General features: G+C 28.7%; 1 protein-coding gene across 1 annotated transcript in view; it reads right to left on the bottom strand.

Annotated features, from left to right (window-relative positions):
* Positions 1 to 423: 423 nt before the first annotated feature.
* The window catches only part of LOC136968288 (transcription factor BTF3 homolog 4-like), a 32,786-nt gene continuing 21,894 nt past the window's right edge, over positions 424 to 11,315 (bottom strand). Inside the window, exons 4-7 of the mRNA XM_067262289.1 lie at positions 8,809 to 8,917; positions 5,908 to 6,000; positions 4,917 to 4,973; positions 424 to 697 (exon numbers count right to left, since the gene is read on the bottom strand). Coding sequence (XP_067118390.1) covers positions 651 to 697; positions 4,917 to 4,973; positions 5,908 to 6,000; positions 8,809 to 8,917 — 306 coding nt within the window. The 3' untranslated portion in view covers positions 424 to 650. The remainder of the gene's footprint in view (positions 698 to 4,916; positions 4,974 to 5,907; positions 6,001 to 8,808; positions 8,918 to 11,315) is intronic.

Here is an 11,315-nt window from a genome sequence, read left to right as displayed (position 1 = left end):
ATTACTAATTCCAATTTTTGATGACAAATCAAAAATTCTCATCACAAACGCATTAATTTTACTACCACCGTTACTGTTCTCTTGAAATTGATTTTTGACTAAGAATCATTTAAAATACGAGAATTCTATAATATAAAAATATGTACTAAACAGTAACATTAATTGGATTTATTAATCATTAAATCTTAATCAGATTTTTAAAAGTGAATCAGAAACGTGGCTCAAAAGCAAACTAAGAAGCAAAATTATTTCCTTTCAATAGAATAAAATTGTTCTGTTTTAAAAAATAATTTACATATGAAAGTTTAATCAAAGACAATTTATTGATAATAGCAAAAATATTTTGAAAGTGTTTCAGATTTAATTAACTGTTACTGTGAATAAATATTAATTACTATGAAAATATTTAACAATACATCCAAATTTTGGGGGGAAAAAATCAAACTTTTATTTTATGTATACTGTATATAATTTCATAATAATCTATGTAAATAATGTGTCACAGACAAAATGATAGTTTACTCGAATACAAAAAAGTTTACAATGTCTGCAATACATTTGTTTTTTTCTCCCCAATCTTTTATTTAACATATAGATTTACACATAGCCCACTCAAAAAGGATTAAAAATTGCATCAGTGAATTTTGTTCTTAAACTCCTTCCGTCTTTGATGGCTCATCAAAGTTTTCTACAAGATCTGAAATTAAAATAAAATAATATGTAATTTCAATTAATATATGAGTAATTAAACTATGTTAGGGATATACATAAAAATTAAAACAAACAATTGAATTTAAATTCTAGTAATTTTCCAAATTTAGAAAAATATTTCCAACATCTTAAGCAAGCATGATACAAGGCAAAAGAGAATAATTTGAAGATTTAAATGGAAATTCGGGATATATTTTATAAAATGCCATTATTTATATTAATTATTCAGAATATTTTAAATAACTTAATTTTTAATTAATACTACAGATGGGCAAATACTCAAAAGTATTCAAGACTTGAGATCTCAATTATTATACTGATAAATAAATTTGAATACTGTGAATATCATACGTGTAGTCACCTTGACAGGTACTTTATGATTAAAAAGAAAGATAACAGAAGCATAACATCTTTATTTATGGAAAATATTTCAGCTATGAATTGTGATGATAAACTTAATAATAAACTCTTATTTAAAAACTAAAATCTTTATAAATAATATTGTGATTGATGTTATTTCCAATTCTTGCATATTTTTGAGTTCTATCATCATAGTGCATTATTTAAAATAAAGCGTGTATATTAATATTTCAAGGTTTTGGTTCAAGTTAAACCTTAAAACGAGCCAAGTACTCAGTTTTTAAAAAGCACCGAAATCAGTTTCACTAAATATCTTAATAAATGCTGTTGTGAAATCTTATTAGCACTATAAAAAGTGGCTCTCAGTCATTTTAAGTTGAGAAAAAGAATAAAAATCAAATTTGAAACAATTTGCCCCATAAAAATGATTTTATTTGTACTTGATCAAGAACAAAGTTAAGAATTTCCAGACCCAGGCCTCGGAGTGCTATTTCCCCTTTGAAAAAGTGAGAAAAGTGAGTTGAAATACAGAAAAAGTGAATAAAAAGTGAGTGCAATAGTGACAAAACAAAGTGAAAACTCAGCAAAACAGCAGTAAAAATTGTTATTTCTTTTTATTCTGTTATGGTTAAACACATTTTAAAAATTTCTGTATATACTGTAATATAGTAGCCACTCGTTATATCGCGTTTTTTTGGTCCCCTAAATTTTAAAAGCATTTGAGTCAATTAATTTTAAATTACCAATTACCACTGAATTTCTATTTGCAACGAAATACGAGAAAGAGCTAAATATGCAGAACAGGTGGATAGATCGATTGTCATTTGTTTCCTTTTGATATAAAAGTTGTTTATTTATTAGTTTTAAGTACAGTCTCCTCATTTACAAGTTTCTGTGAATTCGAAATTTCATACATTTATGTGAATTAACGGTATTGCGTCAATTCACATAAAGGTGTGAAATTTCGAATTCACCGCATAACGTGTAAGGAAAAGATCTCTCTGATTCTGAACGAAAACTTCTAAAATTTTTATACAGTAGTAACTTCATTTTGCTTTTTAGAGAATTTTTACTCAGAACATTTCAAAAGCTTATAATGTTCTATTATATATTCAATATTCATTTTTTTTAAATTTTCAATTACAGCATTTATAATTTTTATTGAAAATTATAAACTACACGAATTTCTAATAAGCGATTTATATAGTACTGTATAATAAAATCGCAATTGATGTTTTTATATCGACAGTATTTGTCTTTCAATGTCATTGTTAAAGAAACAATGCTAAATGGGCGTTCATGGTTTCCATGTTTACGTAAACGTCAATTAATTCGATATAACCTACGATTAAAATTCAGGATTGAAAAACTAAGCTTATTTTATATCAGAAACACTTGCTGATGAAAGAACAGAGATTCCATAGCATGTATAATCTGTTTAGTAAAAGCCCAGAATTTTTATTACTCGGTTATATCGCGTTTTTTTTTTCTGTTTCCCGATAACCAGTGGCTTCTGTATTTCCAGTAAACCATGAATACTTGAAAAGTCTTTGGCTTCTGTAAATAATCAGTCATGAAAGATGATGTTCTTTTATTAAGATTATTCTGCATGTTATCAACTTCCTTCTATTTCGCTTCCTCTTGCTTTTGAACACTTAACACTAATAAGCATCACACGTGCTGCTTGTACTTCATTCATGTTCTTGCTGTTAATAGCCTTCTCCAGTTTTTTTGTTTGCTGCTTCTAACAAAACTTAGACTGTCGCATGTATTTCATTTTCTTCTACATTTTTCTGGTTTAAACTCAGTTGCCGTTCCATAATCTTCATGTTACGAACAGCTTTCTTTTGTTGTTCTTCAAAACATTTCTGTGCTCTTTTTTCCGTTTCTCTTATTCTTTTAACTTCTTTTCATTTTCCAATCGTTCTTGATAATTTCTATGCAGCGAGGAAGCTAATTTCAGTCGTCCTTTGCAATAGGTACAAGGTGTGGGCTTTGGTCATACATGTTCAGTCCCTCCTTAACAATCAAAAGTGAATTAAGCATTCTTTCCAACACTGATGCTCTATCAGGAGAAAGTGCCCGGCATAAAATTGATCCTCTCATTCATGGGAACGGGATTTTCGATGCTGATTTCACTAATTTGGCTATTCTCGGATATTTATCATTATCAGAAACTGTTTATTTTTTAATGCTTTGAGATGTGTAAATATTGATTTCCAAATAAAATAATAAATCTGAAATAAATATACTCCAAATAATATAAGTAAAATAATATTTTATTAATGATTTCATAAATAACAAAAAACTTTTTCCTGCAGATGAATAAAAACCAACATCGTTGCAAAGTTGTTAACCTTTGGGAAGCCTGTGAAAATCTTTCTCACAAGCAATTACGTGTTGTACTTTTTACAACACTTCGAATATTTTAATTTATTTGGTAAATTTTATATGTAAATATGAATTTACATTTTCGTTTACTTTTTTAGTCTCTCAATTAATGCACAATTATAATCGGCATAAGAGAAGATTAAAAAATGGATATTTCACAAGCAAAGTAATCACACATTTTATGAAAATAACACTTACTATATGGAATAATTATACTTGTAGTCAATTTAAACATACATTTATGGGAAGATGTAGATGTGATTTAACGTTAACAATATGCTATGAAATCATTAAAGTAATTTTATTAAACTCAAGTTTATGAAATTATTTAAAGATAAATCAAGTAAAAAAATATTTTTGTAAACGACAACTCCATAACCCGATTGTTAATTAAAACCAAATAATCTGCCAAATTATTGGGCTATAACCAGGATAACTAAATGGTCAGAAACGAAATCTTTTTTAGTGGTAGGAGGTTACGCTACTATCTCGTGTTAATTTTAATAATTATATATTTTGAATTTAAAAGCGGCAGCAGTGTTGTCAGCTTGAGAGATTAATCCCTCTGCGTAATGTGCTTTCCCCTGCAAAAGGACATTAGTGATTTTCTTAGAAAACAGCCAAAACTGCAGGGATGCTTAGAATACTTATTTTTAAACTCTGTAGAAGGAAATGCAATTCGGATAAGGTAGATTTTGGCGAATAATGAAAATATGGCATGAGTACATAACTTTACTCAACACTGGCTTCTGAATTTGTAATGAGAGGGGTTTTTTAAGTGCATAAAAGATTTTTTTAAATACGTTAAATAAATTTTTGTTTTCTATAACCTAACGACACTGAGCGGGCAGTTGCAATTTTGAGTCTGCTCAGGGCCGCGTATTTTCTTCTAAAAAATTCTATTCTGATAGTCCGATAATTCGGCAATTCGTTTGGCTTTAAAATTATTTTTGGTTTGCCCCACATCTTAATTAAGCACGTGAAAATGACCAAAAAAGTGAGAAAAGTGAGAAAATGACCTGAAAAGTGAGAAAAGTGAGGATACTTCAGAAAAGTGAGTACAAGTGAGAAAAGTGAGCGACTCCGAGGCCTGCAGACCGGAAATTCATATATAATTATTGGGGCCTCTGACTCGACCTTTCCACATCTGGTCTTCGTTTTCATCTATCTAACTTGAAATTAACAAAGATGGATAGATGACAGCAATCTGAAACCTACAGCCTAATAACACTTCAATATAATTAATAAAATTTATTTTATTTAAGTAAAATTATGACTATTCATAAAATAGTTGATGGCAAATTCAAAAACTGATTTTAAGTAAATTAAACATTTTAAAACAAAATAAATTCAAGTTTAATTTATTGTAAACTTTTTTCATATTAAATTGAATTAAAATCAATCTATTCACAAATCATTTTCTCAAATTTAGCAATAAAATTTTAAATTCTTACCTGGCACATCTTCATCATCATCATCAAGTAAACCATGAGATGATTCTCCTGCACCACCTAAATAATTTATTAAAATAGAGTAATGTTTTTCACAAATTTAACTTTATTACATTAATGATAAAAAAAAAAAAAAAAATCAATCCTACTGTCATTTTCATTAGTAATAAAAAAACTTGTTACATATTCTCCAAAAAATTTTCTTCTAAAAAACGAAGCTTATTAATTATACACAATTCAATATTGTTAGGAGTAAGGAATAGCCCGTAAAATTTTTGTTAGATAATCCAAGATTTAAATTTTAAAATATTTGGAGCATCAATTATGGAATGAAAAAATTGTAGGCACGAGACTTAATTCGAATCAAAGATTCAATGGAACAAATGTTTTGGTTTTGTAATATAAAAAAGAAAATTTTTGAGAAGGTTTGAATCAAATAATAGAGAACTGCATCAGTAGATTTTTAGAAAAAAAGAGAATTTTCTCTCTTGATTAAAGAAGTTCTGTAAAGTCCTAGTATGGTGGACATAGACATTGAGAGGTGTCGAACCATAGATTGATTCACACTCTGGGTTTCTGCACCCAAACACAAAAGTTACTGTAGTTTGAGTGATAAAAAGTCTATTTTCATCCCTTGAAAATATAACTAATATTAAAAGGCTCCACGAATGTTATTTTAATAATACAAGTTTTTAAATAATTATATTTTTAACACCTTATTGCATAAATATAGACTGTTAATAATTTACTACATAAAATTTAGAAAAAGATATCAAAATTATAAAAATTTAAAATAAAACTTATTTTTATTAATATGCAAGTAAAACATATCAATATTTTCTACTATATATATACATATATAGAAAAATATGATACTATAGATAAAAGAAAAACATATTTGTACAGGAAATACAGGATTTTTTTATTTTTGTATTTCCTTTCATTATTATAGTCAACTGCATACTATAAATAGTAAATATATTATTCAACTAACCTGCAGCTGTCTGAACTGTGGCTAATCTTTTCAAATGAGTTAAGCTATCAGCTCCTAACTGGTTCAAAATAGATGGTAACATCTCTGTTATTTCTGGAAATATAAAACGTTTCAATTATATATTTTAATTCAATTAAAATAAATTTAAAATTATATTATTCATATTTTTCCAATGAAATGCTTTATTCTTTTCTTGTAATTCAATATGAAAGAATTATAATAGAACAGCATCTGTGAGATATCACTGCATATGAAGTTGCTATCATTGAAATTTTGAAGAATTGTAATTGTCATCTTATCTGCTCCTTACCATGTCAAATATTTCAGAATAGGTAGCTTATAAATTTATTTAACATAATTCAAATTAATTCAAAAACGTTTAAAATTATGAAAATTTTCACAAACTTCATGTATCGACATGTTCTTCATTGCTTTTGTTAAAATAGTAGGTATTTTTAAACTGTTGGCATCTATTTACCTGAACAAATGTTAACTGGAGCCAATATTAAAAAAAAAATATTAAGATACTAATTTTAATTCTTTTCTATGACACAAAACACATTTTTGGTTTCTTCTATACTAAACATATTAGTCTTGACAATATTAATCCTACTTTTCTATTTATTGAAAATCATAAAATATTGTACAGTACAATACAGTTTATCGATTATCCGACGGCGTTCTAGTCGGCAAATTCAAATGTCCACTAGTGATGTGGCGCTACCATATTTGGTTACGTCTTGGCTACTTTAATATTATTTTTGTTAAATTTTTGCATGTTTTAGCTGGCAGCACTGGCTCGACCATGAAAGGGAGGATAGTATTTAAACCGGGCCTAATACACTATACTAATAATGTATTTTTTCATACTTTTCGGTTATCCGACCAACCCCAGTCCCCAATTGAGTCGGATAATCGATGCTCTACCGTATTTACGTTTCGTTTATATTTTTGCGATAACTAATCACAGAATGACTTACTTTAAAGAAATTTCTCGAAAACATAAATATGAATTATTTTTTTTGTTAGCTAGATGACAAAAAACTCTTAAATTTTCTCTATACAATAACTGAATTTTAATTTTTCCATAAAACATTTATATCTTGTAATATCACCCTATGGATAGAACATTTGCCTTACAGTAATAATTACTACTTTGGCTCTATTCCAGCTTCTCATCACTATTGCATTATAAATAACTTCCTAACAAATTTGGAACTGAATTTTAAATTATTTTTTGAAATAGTGTATTATGAGCACTATTGTTTTACTTCTTATAATAGCATGTCACTGAAGTGTAGAAAATTTATTTTAATTTCAAAATATTTGCTAGATTAAAAGGAAATTTTAATTCAGATTAAAAAAAAAATTATTATAGTCTAAAATAATGAACAGTTTTTATAATAAATAACATTTTATTTTATAATGACATATGAAACTCTTGTGTTGTAATCATACAAGAAATACAATGATTATCAACTTCGTCACAAAACCCTCTTATAAAGAAAAAAAAAAAAAAAAAAAATTATAATAGCCATTGAACCTAGATATTAAATGTTTTCTTAAAAAATTTAATGGCTATATTCGTATCAAATTTTAAAATGTGTAAAAAAGATCAAAGTTAAAATAAAACTGATTATTTCTATTATTTAATATAAACCAAATTTTTACAAGAATCTCAATAGATTTCACGACATCTATTGTCACAAATGAATTTCTTGAAACACTCATGAGAGAGAAAAACTATTGCAAAAAGTAATGGCAAAACTAAAGAATGTTTTAGCATACGTTATAAAATGATAAAATAAGATAAAACAATTCTTATAACAGATAATAAAGGAAGATTTCAATAATAACACAATAAATGCAAGAGTTATGCATGTCACAACAGATATTAACAGGTTCATGCCTCAAATTCAAATTGTAGATGGAAATTAAAATGCCTAAATTTTATTCATTTATTTAAAAAAAAAATGTATATTTTTTTACATTTTTCCCTCAACAATAATAAAAAATAATTTTACAATTTAAAATTTTTTTAAACAAGATTGATATATTTTTTTGACAAGGTTATTTTTAGAGTTACACCATGATTTTAAAAAATCTTAGGAAATTTTGAAGAAATTTATTTATTTTTGAAAATCAGAAAATAAATTTCTTTTCATAAAATTCAACAAAATTATTTAATTTTTAGATTTAAAAAATATCTAAAAAAGTAATTTTAATATATAAAATCATTTTTAAAATGTGTTATTGCAATGAATGATTCCATAGCTGATAAACTTTCCAATTACAGGTACTCCTCACTTCACGACCTATCTGCTTAACGACCACTCGCACTTACGACCAATCGAGTTTCGACCTGCAATTCGGGGAATCCCTTTCTCAACTTGAGTGTCGGTCAGTGGCAAATGGTAACATGCGCACTAAGCGTAATATAATAAGCTTGCGCGTACTAAAATAGTCTTATAGTATTATAATAGGCTAATAGCGTACTATAATAGTTTTTTTTATGAATAAATTTGAAGTTTGTTGCATAATTTGTATAATTTTACAACGATCCTATATTCCCGGCGTAAGCTCCTCGCTTATCGACCAATTCGCTTAACGGCGTAGTCGTCGGAACGGAACTCGGTCGTAAAGTGAGGAGTACCTGTAAAAAATTACAAAAACACAGATAAGATTTGTACTACATAATGTAAAACTACTAAAATATAAGAACATAATAAAGCAATATTTGTATTGCTTTTTTTTTATTATATTTGATATTTTAATGTCTGAAATAATGCTTTTATTTCCTCCTAGTCACGAAAAAATTTGTGCAAGAATTTAAAAGATTTATTCTAATATAAATCAATACAAATACAATAAACTAAAACTAGAATTTTCAAAAAATTTTACGTTTAGTTTCAGCATGTCCAGTGATTGCAAAAGTGTTTGCAGCCAAAGAAGCCTGAACTTTAGGATTATTGAAGTGGATAACTGTACCATCATCTTTAATCATATTAACCTACAATTATAATACAAACTTTCATTATTAAAAATGAATAAAACAATTAAGAAATAGATGAAGATATTTATTATAATAATACAGACTATAAATTATCATCAGAAATCAAATCAAATTGATCATTTAATATCTCTCAGATTAGAAATTATAATTATATTTGCTGATAATGTATTGGGGTTTGAAAAAAAAAAGTTAAACTTTATGTGTTACTTGTGCATACTGTGTAATAAGCAAATCATGACAGATTAGGGTACATTGTATAAATTGGTGTTAAGAATTCTAATTAATTCCTAAGTAATTGTTATAACCAAAGATCACCTGAGAGATTAGGCTAAAATTTGGCTAATTAAATGATTAATATAAAGTAATTTGCCACTAGAGGTAGATGTTAGGAGCCATCTCCTAACTAATGGTTATTTCATTATATACTCATCAGGCTTTAAGATGCTTATTATTTGTAATTGTTATTGTTATATCTAAGCAAAAAGTCAATACGCACCTGGAAAGATTCCAGCTTGATATGTTTTGATAGGACAACAGACAATATACCTGAACATTATACAACAAAATTGTACATGTGTGAGTGTAATGGTGATATAAGTAAGTGATTACAAAATAGAAGCAAAACAATCATTTATTGCAGGAAAAACTACAAATGAAAGGAGGGTCAAGTACCCTGTTGGGCCACCTCTAGTGTGAATACACAATGTGATACACACGGGCATAATGGTGTACAGGTACGTGTGGTGTCCTGCAACATCTCAGTCCATAGCTGCTGCAAGCAGTCCTCTAGTTCGGCCAAACTCCTAAGCTGTCCAATTTGGCATCCCAGACATGTTCGATCATCAACAAATCAGAGAAACAGGCAGGCTAGGGAAATGTGGCAATGTAGCAGAGGAAGTTCTGTGACTACCTTGCAGTGTGTTGTCAAGCATTGTCTTGTTGGAAAATAGTTCTTGGGAGCCATGAAATGAAAAGCAAAACATGTGGCTGCAGGATGTGATAGCATATTTCTGGGCTGTCATGGTTCTTTTGATCACTACTAGAAGTGACTAGCTGTAGTATGTGATGGCATCTAGACCATCACACCAGTTGCAGGGTTGGTGTGCTACTCTAAAGAATAGACAGGATTGAAGTGTTCACCATGGGGCCTCCAGACACAAACATGGCTGTTATCAGTGCCAAAACTGAATCTGAATTCATTGATGTAGAAAATCTGTTTCCATTCTGTTGCAGTCCAATCCCATCAACAGAGACATCACTCCAAATGGAGGCAGCGGTGGGTGACTGTCAATGGCAGCAAACATAATGGTTGCTGCATACCAAATGTTCCTCACTCAGGCACCTTGAAATGGTTTGGACAGACATGGGCCTGCACTGATGGCACCATCTGTGTCTGGATTGCAGACAATGATATGGTTGGCTGTGTGCTTGTCAGAGGACCAGTGGTGCTCTCTATTCATCGAGATGATCATCCAGCTTCTCTCAACCTGATGAGAGAAAGCTGGATGCCACATTGTCTTCAATTGTGACATAAAGGCATCTCAAATGATACAGCGTCCCTCTGCAACAGATAAACTACAGACAGGATGTAATGCCCACTGTAAAGCAATGAGCCATCATGCTATAACTAATCATTTCTATATATGCTTGAGACTTATCTGCACACCAAGTTTTGCAGCAATAAAACTCCTTGGTGTGCTAATTTTTATGACAATATGAGTAAATTGTAAGTGCCTTTTACATCATCCAAAAGCAGCAGGCCTTGCCCCCTTTTAGTCATACTGTCTAGATAAAAAATTATAGCTCAATTTTCACCCACTTCCCAATTAAATTCTAAACCAAGAAGAATTTTGATAATTCACTGTTACATATATAAAACTAAAAAATAGAGAAACAAAAACACAGGCACTCATATTCAGAAATATTCTGTTACATTTTCTATCAATTTTTATGATTTCCCATAAGTATCCCATGCTTTTATTTTTGGTTGCATACTACCAAGGATATTGTAAAAACAATTTTTTTTTTACTTTTTAGTGAATTTAATGTAAATAAAAAGAGTTTCTTTAAATTTTTTAAAAATATTTTAAATTCTAAATTCATTTTAAACTATTTTTTAATGTATAATATAACAATGTAATCAATATTTCAATTAGCACCATAATTCTATCTTTTTCAATTTCATAAAAATTTCTTATATCCAAGCAAAATTATTCATGCCAAAAAAAAACTTTAATGCATTTATTTACCACACATAATGTATGCAATAATAATAAAGCAGTCGTTGGCCCAAAAGGCACTTCATGGCAGGCATGCCTACAACCTAACTCAGGACTATGTTGACAAAACTGCATCAAACTACTGGGTGACTAGGGGCTGCCTGTTTAGAGAGACT

The sequence above is a fragment of the Centruroides vittatus genome, unplaced genomic scaffold (genome assembly GCF_030686945.1).
Source record: "Centruroides vittatus isolate TY-2023 unplaced genomic scaffold, ASM3068694v2 contig_1427, whole genome shotgun sequence".
Lineage (NCBI taxonomy): Eukaryota > Metazoa > Arthropoda > Arachnida > Scorpiones > Buthidae > Centruroides > Centruroides vittatus.
The sequence above is the reverse complement of the archived record's forward strand: the minus strand, read 5'-3'. Positions and strand labels throughout refer to the sequence as shown.